The sequence below is a fragment of the Schistocerca gregaria genome, chromosome 3, assembly GCF_023897955.1.
Source record: "Schistocerca gregaria isolate iqSchGreg1 chromosome 3, iqSchGreg1.2, whole genome shotgun sequence".
Classification (NCBI taxonomy): domain Eukaryota; kingdom Metazoa; phylum Arthropoda; class Insecta; order Orthoptera; family Acrididae; genus Schistocerca; species Schistocerca gregaria.
The window spans coordinates 275,178,871-275,193,815 of NC_064922.1; the positions used below are offsets into that span (position 1 = coordinate 275,178,871).

General features: G+C 43.5%; 1 protein-coding gene across 1 annotated transcript in view; it reads right to left on the reverse strand.

Annotated features, from left to right (window-relative positions):
• The window catches only part of LOC126355342 (sodium channel protein Nach), a gene marked incomplete at its 5' end in the record, with an annotated part of 202,187 nt that overhangs the window by 109,401 nt on the left and 77,841 nt on the right, over positions 1–14,945 (reverse strand). The window contains one exon of the mRNA XM_050005636.1: positions 4,748–4,841. Within this exon, the coding sequence (XP_049861593.1) occupies positions 4,748–4,841 (94 nt within the window). The remainder of the gene's footprint in view (positions 1–4,747; positions 4,842–14,945) is intronic.

Below are 14,945 nucleotides of genomic sequence, written 5' to 3' on the forward strand. Positions count from 1 at the left end.
GCGGCCTGAGCGAGGCACGTCATCGACAGTTCCTGTCTGTCTGTATCTCCCCCATGTCAGAACATTATCGCTTTGCTTCACTCCGAGACGCCCTTGTTGAGGGCCCTTCCTGGCACAGAGTAACAATGCGGACGCGATCGAACCGCCGTATTGATGGTCTAGGCATGGTTGAATTACGGACAACACGAACGGTGGAATGACTGGAACTGATCGGCTGTCAGACCCCTCCGTCCGCTCATGCATGGTTGTCTGCTCATGCATGGTTGTTTACATCTTTGGGCGGGTTTAGTGACATCTCATAGCAGTCAAAGGGACTGTGTCTGTGATACAATATCCACAGTCAAGGTCTATCTTCAGGAGTTCTGGGAACCGGGATGATACAAAACTTTTTTTGATGTGTGTAGTAGAAACTACATTTCGCCTGCCAGCTATCACTGGTACCCTTGCTGCACTAGCTGCTAAAATGACTGGAGGAGCTGCCAAATCCAGAACCTATCTTACCTAAACGACATCTTGCAACCTGACCGTATCCATTCAGTGTATGCACTTATAATTACGCAGAAAGGATACTTTAGCGTTGAGAAAATGCTCCATCGTCCTAGATAAGCATCTCAATAAATGACAATTAGAGGCTGAGTTTCTGGTACCATTGTGGTTCTGACTACTTCGTGAAACCTGTACATACTTTAAGCGGAAAATCTACAAGCGAACGAACTACCACTGCAGCAGTTGCTAACAGACTGGGTAGGAAATAGCATTTTAATAGGTAAACAACTAATGAATCACATGGCTTACGCTAAATTAGGAAAAGTGGTGAATATTGTATTTGTAAACAAGGCACTATTTGGAGGCGCATTTCGAAGAGAAAGGAGTTTTGCACCACAGCATCGTCCGGTGTAACGAGCAGTCTAGTGTTGATACAGCAGCACGATGCCACAGAGGCAGAAGCACCCGTCATCTGGATGAAAACATGCTACGTCTGGGTGCTACAACTTGTTACCATTTCCAGGCTGAAGCGCCGTCGCTGAAGGAGCACTAGGGAGCCTAATTAACGTATGAACCACCTGATTTAGACCCTCAGCCTCAGTACTTCCGTAGTTCCCATTAGTATACAGTTGGATTTGGTATGCCGAGCGCTGCAGTCAATGCCAGTCGATGACTGCAAGAAGAACACCGCTTTCAGTTAAAGGTGAAGCAGCCAGCTGCTATCGACAGACTGTAGTGCTATTAGCCGTAGCGCTCTGTCCAGTGTATTTCTGTGTGCAGTGCCTTTGCAGGGACGATTCTCCCGCTAGGTGCTACAGGCAAGCATTGCCTTTCTTTTCGACAAACTTTGATGTCGGCATGCACCAGCGATTGTGCCTGACAACGTGACAGAAGCTACCGACCTCCTCTCCAGCTGTTATTCCATCTCTGAAATTGTCATGAATAACAAACTTTCATAACCAGGGATATTTTACTGACAGTCCACTTTTTGCCCCCTAGTCAGAACCACCTCTCCACCGACATCCGGGTAGGGAAATGGCACTCCATCCTTATTTGCCAACAGCCGAATTCACCCCATACTATAGGAGTCATGCCCTGACCTGTATAGTACTTAACAGTTACACGATTGTGCCACAAATTTTAACTGTGTCTGAAATCTTCGACTTGCTTCGCAAAATCGTGAGAGGAGTTGTTTATGTGTTATCAGGATGACTGGCTCCTTGAGGTTTTTCGATAATTGACCAAACAGCTGCAACACAATGCGTAAGGTTTTAACCCTCCTCTTATTCTAGGCATTTTTAACATGGTTTCACAGCAATAACCAAAGGTTTTTAAAAGTTTGAGATGGGGAGATAATGAAAAACAGAATAAGTGTGATGCACACACACACACACACACACACACACACACACACACACACACTCCTGGAAATTGAAATAAGAACACCGTGAATTCATTGTACCAGGAAGGGGAAACTTTATTGACACATTCCTGGGGTCAGATACATCACATGATCACACTGACAGAACCACAGGCACATAGACACAGGCAACAGAGCATGCATAATGTCGGCACTAGTACAGTGTATATCCACCTTTCACAGCAATGCAGGCTTCTATTCTCCCATGGAGACGATCGTAGAGATGCTGGATGTAGTCCTGTGGAACGGCTTGCCATGCCATTTCCACCTGGCGCCTCAGTTGGACCAGCGTTCGTGCTGGACTTGCAGACCGCGTGAGACGACGCTTCATCCAGTTCCAAACATCCTCAATGGGGGACAGATCCGGTGATCTTGCTGGCCAGGGTAGTTGACTTACACCTTCTAGAGCACGTTGGGTGGCACGGGATACATGCGGACGTGCATTGTCCTGTTGGAACAGCAAGTTCCCTTGCCGGTCTAAGAATGGTAGAACGATGGGTTCGATGACGGTTTGGATGTACCGTGCACTATTCAGTGTCCCCTCGACGATCACCAGAGGTGTACGGCCAGTGTAGGAGATCGCTCCCCACACCATGATGCCGGGTGTTGGCCCTGTGTGCCTCGGTCGTATGCAGTCCTGATTGTGGCGCTCACCTGCACGGCGCCAAACACCCATACGACCATCATTGGCACCAAGGCAGAAGCGGCTCTCATCGCTGAAGACGACACGTCTCCATTCGTCCCTCCATTTACGCCTGTCGCGACACCACTGGAGGCGGGCTGCACGATGTTGGGGCGTGAGCGGAAGACGGCCTAACGGTGTGCGGGACCGTAGCCCAGCTTCATGGAGACGGTTGCGAATGGTCCTCGCCGATACCCCAGGAGCAACAGTGTCCCTAATTTGCTGGGAAGTGGCGGTGCGGTCCCCTACGGCATTGCGTAGGATCCTACGGTCTTGGCGTGCATCCGTGCGTCGCTGAGGTCCGGTCCCTGGTCGACGGGCACGTGCACCTTCCGCCGACCACTGGCGACAAAATCGATGTACTGTGGAGACCTCACGCCCCACGTGTTGAGCAATTCAGCTGTACATCCACCCGGCCTCTCTCATGCCCACTATACGCCCTCGCTCAAAGTCCGTCAACTGCACATACGGTTCACGTCCACGCTGTCGGGGCATGCTATCAGTGTTAAAGACTGCGATGGAGCTCCCTATGCCACGGCAAACTGGCTGACACTGACGGCGGCGGTGCACAAATGCTGCGCAGCTAGTGCCGTTTGACGGCCAACGTTGCGGTTCCTGGTGTGTCCGCTGTGCCGTGCGTGTGATCCTTGCTTGTACAGCCCTCTCGCAGTGTCCGGAGCAAGTATGGTGGGTCTGACACACCGGTGTCAATTTGTTCTTTTTTCCATTTCCAGGAGTATATATATAGCCTCGACGCAAAGTCATCAGTCAGGCACAATTTGAACGCTCACATGCTTTGTGGTAGTGCGCACTAATATAAAGGAAATGACGTACTTTGAAGGAATCATCCGGATAGGACAGATGTGATTTACATGTACGGGCAAACAAATGATTAGAGTTTGAGAAAAATTGGATGATTTACTCAAAAGAAAGAGCTTCACAAATTCTCATGTCAATAAGGCGTTCCTGCACCTCTGGCCTTTATGCAAGAAGTTATTCGGCTTGGCCTTGACTGATAGAGTTGATATCGTGCCAAATTCTGTCAAACTGCCCATTAGATCGTAAAAATTCCTAGGTAGTTGAATGGCCCTGCCCATAATGCTCCAGTTATTCTCAGCTGTGGAGAGAACTGGCACCTCACTGCCCAAGTTGCGGTTTAGCAGGAACTCGAACAAGCAGTAGAAAGGCTTGCTGTGTGTGGGCGGACATTATCTTGCTCGAATGTTAGTTCAGGATAGTTTGCCATGAAGTGCAACAAAGCAGGGCGTAGAATATCTTTGAAGTAACGCTGTGCTGTATGGATGCCCCACACGACAGCCAAAGAAGACCTGCTATGAAAAGAAATGGCTCCCCAGACCATGGATGTAGGACAGTATGGCGGGCGACAGCTAGCTTGGCATCCCAGAACTGTCCAGGACGTCTCCAAACATGTCTTCGGCCTGGAATCTAATTGACTGGAGAAGAATTGTCTTGAGTGATGAGTCCCGCTTTGAACTGAGCACCACTGTCCAGCAAAGACATGTCTGGGCACGCCCCGGAAAGCGCTGCGACATCAGCCTGCCTGTCGCCAGGCAGACTGGCCTAGGAATGATGGTCTAGGGCGCCATTTCTTTTCATAGCAAGATCTATTGGATTATCATCCGCAGTGCCCTTACAGCATAGCGATACGTCGATAACATTATGCACCCCGTTTTGCTACTCTTCATGGCAAACCATCCTGAGCTTACATTTCAACAAGATAACGCCCGCGTGCGCACTGTGAGAGTTTGTGCTGCCTGTCTTCGTGCTTATTAAACGCTACCTTAGGTTGACAACGTTTGGAGCATTATGGGCAGGAGCATCCAACCAGCTCGGTATCTGAGGCGAAGGGTGGACAATATTTGGCAAATTGCTTGCGTAAGTGCCAGAGGTGGACCAACGCTTTATTCTGTTTTTGAAGGTGTTTCTCTTAAATAATTGATCGTTTACTTGTCGGTACACGCACATCACGTCTACCAATTTCCGTCCCATCCACATAATTGCTTCACGAAGTGCAAGGGTTTCTTTTTTTTCCCCTTAGCGCGTACATGGACTATGTACTTTTTCTTCGGCTGAACACATAGCTGCAGTTAGCAAAGCAAGCTGCAATCCCAAGAAGTCAGTTCCAGAAGGGCATTTACCTCAACATTGGTGAGAAATTCGATGTAGAGTGAACCACGCCCTGTGCTGGAGTTGGTACGCATGTCCAGTGGCGGCTCCGATATTCCTTCTCGTCTGCAACACAAAAATTTGTTCACGAGACGCTAACGGAACTGAATCTCTTAAACCTCTTAAAGGAGACCCAGTTGCTCTGGTGAAATGAATTACGGAAATCTAAAAATGGTTCAAATGGCTCTGAGCACTGAGGCACTTAACATCTATGGTCATCAGTACCCTAGAACTTAGAACTACTTAAACCTAACTAACCTAAGGACATCACACACATCCATGCCCGAGGCATGATTAGAACCTGCGATCGTAGCGGTCACGCGGTTCCATACTGAAGCGCCTAGAACCGCACGGCGACACGGAACTCTAAAAGATGTACGCAAATGTAAAATGTAAACTGAACAACACAAAAGACGTGCCGTAGAAACTATGTACACTGAAGTGCCAAAGAAACTGGTATAGCCATGCGTATTGAAATACAGAAATATGTAAAGAGACATAATACGGCACTGCGGTCGGCATCGCCTATATAAGACAACATGTGCCTTGCACAGTTGTTAGACTAGTCACTTCTGGTACAATGGCAAGTTATTAAGACTTAAGTGAGCTTGAATATGCTGCTGTAGTCGGCGCACGAGCATCTCCGCAGTTGCGATGAAGTGGGAATTTTCCCGTACGATCATTTCACGATTTTACCGTGAATATCAGGAACCCGGTAAAACATCATCATATCTCCGACATCGCTTCGGCAGGAAAAAGATGCTGCAAGAAAGGGATCAACGGCGCCTGAAGAGAATCATTCAGTGTGACAGAAGAGCAACCATTCCGGAAATTGCTGCCGATTTCAATGCTGGTACATTAATAAGTGTCAGCGTGCGAACCATTCAACGAAACGTCATAGACTGTGCTTTCGGAGCCGAAGGCCCACTCGTGTACTCTTGATGACTGTACGATACAAAGCTTTACTCTCCGCATCTCGGTCCGTCGACACCGCCATTGGATTGTTGATGACTGGAAATATGTTGCCTGGTCGGATAACTTTCGTTTCAAATTGTGTCGAGTGGATGGACGCATACGGGTATGGAGACAACGTCATCAATCCATGGACCCAGTGTGTCATCAGGGGACTTTTCAAGCTAGTGGAGGCTTCGTACTGGTGTGGAGCGTGTGCAGTTGGCGTGATATGTCACCCCTGATACGTATAGATAACGACTCTGACAGGTGACACGTACGTAAGTCTCCTGTCCGATCACCTTAATCCATTCATGTCCGTTGTACGATCCGAAGGACTTGGGCAATTCCAGCAGGACAATGCGACATCCCACAAGTCCAGAATTGCTACAGAGGGGCTCCAGAAGCACTCTTCCGAGTTTAAGCATTTCCGCTGGCCACCAACTACCGAGATATGAAAATTATTGAGCATTTCTGGGATGCCTTGCAACGTTCTGTTCAGAAGAGATATCCCCCCCCCCCCCCTCATACGGATTGATGGACAGCCCTGCGGGTTTCAAGGTGTCAGTTCCCTCCAGCACTACTTCAGACGAAAGTCGAAACCATGCCACGTCGTGGCGCGGCGCTTTTGGGTGCCCGCGGGGGCCCTACACGATATTAGGCAGGTGTACTAGTTTCTTTGGCTCTTCAGTGTATTTTCAAGGTATGCTGACAGTAAATGGTAAAAGCAAAGATTCAAAGCACTGTACAGTCAGTGGAGTAGAGTCACACCTTGAGTAATGAATATTGGAACTAAAGGAAATTAATTTAGCTTGTTCAGTATTTTGCTGTTCTGAGTAGCCTGCAAAATCAGAAAACAGATTATGATTAAGAATAAAAGATATTTAATACTGCAACCAACCAAAATCTAGTCACAGATGCCCTGGTGTTAATATACAGGGTGAATCAGAACTCACCGAGATACTTTCAGAGATATGGATCAAAACAAGAGAAAAATGTAGTTAACAAATGCTTCTCTTAAGAGCAATGAGCACTTGTTCATCTTCGCTACTGCAAAACACATACTTCTCTTTTACTAAACATGTTTTCGTAGCTTTTAAGGTTTCCATTTTAGAGTCCATGTTTATAAAAAAAAAATTTTCTCTTCATTTGGTCCATACTACCTCCTCCGAATATATGGAAACCAAATATCATGAAGTGCAAGAGATGTTTTCAGCAGTGTCGAAGGTATGAATCTTAGAGCTCACCTTTACCAGAATTTTTTACTTGTTTTAGTCCTCACTACCAGCTCTGAAAGTCTGTCGGTGCAGTTCTAGTTCATCTTGTAGACAGTGACCATACTATTTGTACAGCAAAGTGCAATATCACATTTAAGAAGCATAAGTTGAAATGTATAAAGAAAAGGGCAATAGACAAAGTGACGAATTCAAAGGTTTTGCAGGAATTCAAGCAGACAACAACTGAATGAGAAGGGAAAGAAAGCAGTTGGGATGCTATGAATGTAAATATAACAAATACAGCCACAAAAGTTGGGAATAAGGAAGTTAGAACCTAGGAAGCTTTGGGTTACTCCATAAATACTGGAATTCATTGAAAGGAACTGATTAAAATTACAAAAAGCCCTGGTAAACATAAATCAGTCAAAAAACAAGATAACAACACTGTGTCATTTGGAGAAGGAAAAGCGTCTGGCAAATATTAGCTAGGAATTACAAGAAGATTTTAAAACTGGAAATGTGATGAAACCTATTCCGTGATTAAATTGTTGCAACACAGACGAAGAACAAAGCGTAATATACTGAGAGATAAAAATAGGAAGCTGCTATTTGTCGTAGAAGATGTAAATGACAGATGGAAAGAGCATATTCAAGATCTGTACAGATGTGCAGCAACTGAAAGTTTAGATGAATATATTGAAAAACTTAATGACGAAAATAATAAGGGACCACAGATAACAAAAGAAGAGTTATTACTAAATAAGTTAAAATCAAATGAAGCAATAGCTACAGATGGCATGGCTGCAGAGCTCTTGTAAAACAGTAGTGATGACATCAAAAGTAAATTGTTTACTGTAGTACACAGTATAAAGTTATGAAAAGGTTATCATACCATGCAACTTCACAAAAAGTACAACTATTGAACCACCCAACAGGGCAAATGCAAAGGACTGCAAAAATTATAGAAGACTAGCCCTTCTGTCATGTCTTTGAAAATATTGCTGTCAATAGTTAACGAAAGGATTAAAAATAAAATAGACTGGAACTTTTCCAAAGATAAATTTGGTTTCAAATCAGGAAAAGGAACGAGTGATTCAGTATTGGCACTACATAAAATTTTGGAAATGAGATTACCAGTAAACTGGGGAAAACACATAACATTTATTGAACTAAACAAAACATTTTATGACTGATTGCAAGTTAGTATTTAAAGCAATGCCCAGAGTGGGACTTGACTGAAAAGACAGAATATGAATGCTGAGTACATTCAACAGTCAATGTACTGAAATGGGTGTTAATAGTTGCAAGAAAGAAGCAAAACTCGGAAGGGGAGTATGGAAGGGATGCCCTCTATCACCTTACCTTACTTGTTTAATGACTTAATCGAGAACGAAATAATAACAATGAAAGAAAAAAGACAGGAATAAAAATTAATTGTATTCATATTTACTGCTTCAGACTTGTGGATAACACTGTAACAGTTGCATACAGTTCCCGTTGGAAATCTTTTCACATGAATCACCGGAATACAAATGAGAGCTCTGCCAATGCACTGCCCTTTTATACTACCGCCATCTGTATATGTGCATATCGCTGTACGATGAGTTTTTGTCACTTCATGTATATCTCAGCGTATTACGAAAACAGCAACCCCCTCGACTATTAATCTAACTAGAAATCACTGTGGCTCATTTAATAAAGTTTGAAGATAATTGAAACCAAAAATATTTATTTTTACCCAGGATTAACTGAATATTACGTCCACACATGCAAGCAAAGCTCATAAAAACCGTAACTTGCAGATCAGCACACATCTACCAAAATCAAAAGTTTATCCCTTTCAAAGTACTTCACCAAACACACTCGCTATTCGTTATAGGCTGCTGTATACCACAACAATAAGGTAACATGCGAATGCAAAAAGAAAAAAACAGCGCTAGCAAATAATTTAGAATGTTCGCATACGCAATGCAAGTTAATGAAAAATAAAAAGCAATTGCTTTAGTATCATTGATAACAATAATATTAATTTCCCATAATGAGGATTGTGCTGAAGGACAAGTAACTTGCAAAAGTGCACGCACTAGTATGTAGTTCAATGAAAGAAATTAATTTTAGTTCTGAAGAAGCCATGAAATACTTTTCAAAACTCAATGGCATTTACTTGAAAGACGGTGACCTCGTATTAATACAGCTTTGTTGTTGTTGTTGTGGTCTTCAGTCTAGAGACTGGTTTGATGCAGCTTTCAATGCTACTCTATCCTGTGCAAGCTTTTTAATCTCCCAGTAAATACTGCAAACTACATCCTTCTGAATCTGCCAAGTGTATTCATCTCTTGGTCTCGCTCTACGATGTTTACACTCCACGCTGCCCTCCATTACTAAACTGGTGATCCCTTGATGCCTCAGGACATGCGCCAACAACCGATCCCTTCTACTAGTCACGTTGTGCCACAAATTCCTTTTCTCCCCAATTCCATTCAGTACCTCCTCATTAGTTACGTGGTCTATACATCTAATCTTCAGCTTTCTTCTTTAGCACCACATTTCGAAAGCCTCTATTCTCTTCTTGTCTAAACTACTTATCGTCCACGTTTCACTCCACACAAACAGCTTCAGAAACGACTTCTTGACACTTAAATCTATATTCGATGTTATCAAATTTCTCTTCTTCAGAAACGCTTTCCTTGCCATTGCCAGTCTACATTTTATATCCTCTCTACTTCGACCATCATCAGTTGTTTTGCTCCCCAAATAGCAAAACTCATTTACTACTTTAAGCGTCTCATTTCCTAATCCAGTACCCGCAGCATCACCCGATTTAATTCGCCTACATTCCATTATCCTCGTTTTGCTTTTGTTGATATTCATCTTATATCCTCCATTCAAGACATTGTCCATTCCGTTCAGCTGCTCTTCCAAGTCCTTTGCTGTCTCTGACAGAATTACACTGTCATCGGCAAACCTCAAAGTTTTTATTTCTTCTCCATGGATTTTAATACCTACTCCTTTACGTTCCTTTACTGCTTGCTCAATATACTGACTGAATAACGTCGGGGATAAGCTACAACCCTGTCTCACTCCCTCCCCAACCACTGCTTCCCTTTTATGCCCCTCGACTCTTATAACTGCCATCTGGCTTCGCTCCCTGTGTTTTACCCCTGCCACCTTCAGAATTTGAAAGAGAGTATTCCAGTCAACATTGTCAAAAGCTTTCTCTAAGTCTACAATTGCTAGAAACGTAGGTTTGCTTTTCCTCAATCTATTTTCTAAGATAATACAGCTTTAACACAATTAATTGTTATGAAATTCTATTCAGTAAATGTTCGCTTGGGTTGAACTTTCGCGGGATAAGTCAGTCTTCACTTAACTGTCGCTGGCGTCGTCGTTGTTGTTAAACCGTATCCGAGTCCAGTAACTTTCGTCGTCGCGCTGGTGTTCTTGATCGGAGCCACCCATTATGGAAGCAGCCGGGTTGCGCTATGTTTGTAAAATCCTCACAATCAGGTTACACTGATGAGCCAAATCATTAATAGCTTGTTTGTTCGACTTTGGGACGAAATATATGATGCTACGTATCACTGATCTGATACTTTGTAGCGGTATGTAGCATTGAATGCCTAAGCACAGATCATGTAATTCGCGTAAATAACGGGTAGCTGATTCTCGCACGCAGTCGTGTCTCCCGATACCTACCAATATGGATTCCATAGGATCTTCATCAAGCCGATTTGGTCGCCGAGACATCGAAGTTTATTCACTGTAATGCTTTGCAAACAACTGTAGCACGGTCCTAGCTCCGAGAAACGGACAGTTACACAGTTACACTACTGAAAGGTGACATCGCCCGTCGGGGAAGACATCAAGCAGGAAGGGATGCAGGCTGTTTGCAGCTGTCATCGTGTCTTCGAATATTGTCACAAGTCCCATGCAACCGAGGAGAGTGTTTCCCATTGTTTAACATGTCTCACACTAACCTGCGTCTGTGGCGCACTGCACGTTTCGAGCCGTCGCTCACCTCGTTGACGGCGTTTGTGGAGATGACCATCGACTTAGTGTAAAAAAAAATGTGATTTACCCGAAGAGCCGACACGATTCCACTGACTGAGAGTCGAATTCCGATGATCTCATGTCCACTGAAATATCAATTGACGATGTCGTTGCGTCAACATGTCAACACGTAAGTGTGGTCTGCTGCGGAGATCCATGTTCAAAAATGTATGATGAACGGAGTGCTCCGAAAGAATTGTGCTTGTACTAGCATTGTTCTCTTTCCGCAGAGATGCCGCAGCTCACCATCTATCCCATCTATCCCACATTCTGTGAAGAGTCGTGAACGTCGAACCATTCAGCGCCTAGTGGTATTTTTTCAGTCCTTCTACCTCTTTCCGTAGATGCCCACGACAGTAGCAGGTGAACATTCGAGGAGTTTCGCCATTTTCGAGGTACTCATACACCGGCTCTGCGTAATAATGATTTGCAGTTCGTCAAAGTTGCTTATCTCAATGGATTTCTCCATTTATGGCCCATGTCTTCGCTAGGGTCATCCCCAGTCCATGTCTGCACCCCTTACATACTTTTGTTACCGTATCACTTGTCTGAAATGCCACCAGGTGCCAACCAATTTCGCGGTGGGCAATAGTCATAACGTTTTGGCTGATCAATGTACAATATGTGATCAAACGTATCGGTTCCTTTAGGTGCATTGTGCTGCCACCTGCTGCCAGGTACTCCATATCAGTGACCTCAGTAGTCATTAGACATCGTGAGAGAGCAGATTGAGACGCTCCACGGAATGCAAGGACTTCGAACGTAGTCAGCTGATTGGGTGTCACTTTTGTCTGTGCGCAAGATTTCCACACTCCTAAACAAGGCTAGGTCCACTGTTTCTGATGAGGTAGTGAAGTGGAAACGTGAAGGGACACGTACAGTACAAAAGCATGCAGGCCAGTCTCGTCTGTTGACTGACAGAGACCGCCGACATTTGAAGAGGGTCGAAATGTGTAATAGGCAAACATCTATCCAGACCATCACACAGGAATTCCAAACTGCATCAGGATCTACTGTAAGTACTATGACAGTTAGGCGGAAAGTGAGAAAACTTGGATTTCATGATCGAGCGGCTGCTCATAAGCCACACATCCCGCCGGTAAATGCCAAACGACGCCTCGATTGGTGTAAGGAGCGTGAACATTGGACGATTGAACAGTGGAAAAACGTTGCGTGGAGTGATGAATCACAGTACACATTGTGGTGATCCGATGGCGGGGTGTGGGTATGGCGAATGCCCGGTGTACGTCATCTACTAGCGTGTGTAGTGCCAACAGTAAAATTCGGAGTCGACGTGTTATGGTGTTTTTCATGGAGGGACCTTGCACCCTTGTTTTGCGTGGCACTATCACAGCCTGCATTGATTTTTAAGCACCTTCTTGCTTCCCACTGTTAAAGAGCAATTCGGGGATGGCGATTGCATCTTTCAACACGATCGAGCACCTGTTCTTAATGCACGGCCTGTGGCGGAGTGGTTACTCGACAGTAACATCCCAGTAATGGACGGGCCTGCACAGAATCCTGACCTGAATCCTGGGATGTTTTGGAACGCCGAATTGGCCTCGACATCGATACCTCTCCTCAGAGCAGCACTCCGTGAATATTGGGCTGCCGTTCCCCAAGAAACCTTTCAGCACCTGATTAAACGTGTACCTGCGAGAGTGGAGGCTGTCATCGAGGCTAAGGATGGGCCACCACCACACTGAATTTCAGCATTACCAATGGAGGGCACCACGAATTTGTAAGTCATTTACAGCCAGGTGTCCGGATACTTTTGATCTTGTATGCAATGACGTAGCTAAGCCACGCTTCATTTAATTAACACGAAACGTATCCGGATATCATAATGTTTTCTTGCCGTTAGATCAGAGATTAGATTAGATTAGGTTAGTACTTGCTCCATAGATAATGAATACAATGAATACATGAATACTAATGATGTGGAACGTGTCAGCTTAATAAAAGGTGTCTATACAAGACATTACGTTACTCAAAATATTACATGACACATTACCCATTTACTATATCCAAAAATTCATCTAATGAGTAGAAGGAGTTGCCATTCAAAAATTATTTTAATTTTCTTTTAAATGATATGTGGTTATCTGTCAGACTTTTGATACTATTAGGGAAGTGACCAAAGACTTTTGTGGCAGCATAATTTACCTCTTTCTGAGCCAAAGTTAGATTTAACCTTGAGTAGTGAAGATAATCCTTTCTCCTCGTGTTGTAGCCAGGTACACTGCTATTACTTTTGAATTCGTTCGGATTGTTAATAACAAATTTCATAACTGAATATATATATATATATTGTTAGCTCTTTAATATAATCTCTTTAAATAAGTGTCTGCAGGATGATCTTGGATGAGCTCTAGCAATTATTCTGATTACATGCTTTTGTGCAATGAATACTCTTTAAATCAATGGTGAGTTACCCCAAAATATGATGCCATACGAAAGCAGAGAATGAAAATAGGCGTGGTAAGCTAATTTACTGAGATATATGTTGCCAAAATTGCAATGACGCTAATAGCATAAGAAGATGAACTCAAACGTTTCAGCAGATTATTCAGTGTGTTTTTCCCAGTTCAACCTCTCATCAATGCATACACCCAGAAATTTTGAATATTCTACCTTCGCTGCCGATTTCTGATCGAAGTCTATATTTATTAACGGTGTCATTCCATTTACTGTGTTTTGTCAAAGTTTAATGAGAGTCCATTTGCAGAGAACCACTTAATGATTTTCTGAAAAACATCGTTTACAATTTCATCAGTTAATTCTTGTCTGTTGGGTGTGATAGCTATACTTGTGTCATCGGCAAATAGTACCAGATTTGTATCTTTGTGAACATAGAATGGCAAGTCATTGATATATATTAAGAACAGCAGCGGACCCAGCAGCGGACCCAAGACCGAACCTTACGGCAGCTCGTTCTTGATTGTTCCCCAGTTTGAGATATTGCCAGTTTTTTTGAATGTTATGTGAGCTGCTTATTTCAACTTTCGGCACTGTTCCAGTTAGGTATTATTAAAACCATTTGAGCACTGTCCCATTCATACCATAGTACTAGAGCTTATATATAAGTATTCCATGGTTTACACAATCAAAAGCCTTTGAGAGATCACAAAAAATCCCAACGGGTGACTTCTGGTTACTCAGAGCATTTAATATTCCATTAGTGAAAGTATAAACATAGTTTTGAATTTACAGTTGTGCCTTGCTTTCGTACCTTGAAACATTACGAAGTACTACAGGTAGGTATAAGAAAGTGCATTAATATATACTTTAATTTGACTTAACAACTCGTGGTACTCACCAAACAGATCGTGCTCGACACAGTTGATAGTGTACACTGACATCTATCAAGTGGCGATTGGCTCACCGTACATTGAAGGTTAATGTTCTGAATATCAGTTCACGACGATAAATGCATTACCGCATTTCCAGTGTAATCTGACCGTCAGCGGCATACATAGACAATTCGTACAATTCAGTCAAAACCGTGTACATTGTTTAGCATTTTTGCGACTTGTTGCTCTGTCAATCAAAGCTTTAAGATTAATGTGCCGAATAGCAGTGCCGAATGAGAAGTAATGTGACACGTTTGGTTATTAGTTACTTCCCCACGGTACACAGCGAATTCAAAACCTGTATCACTAATAACACAGACATTCAACATCGTTCACGAAAACAGTACATTTGCACACAAGCGCCACGATAACCACAATCCGTTCTCGATGTACAGCCTCCTGCTGGTCTTTTTCTCTCGCGCTATCAGTTATTTCTACACATCAACAATTCTCGCTTAACGTTATACCAAGGAGAAACAATTTACAGTTTTATAAAAAAATTGCAACTTCATATGGAAATAAATTTGAATAGCATGTTAATAAACGTGCAAACACGAAACATGAGAAAAATAAAAACAGTAATGTCCTTTATAATAATT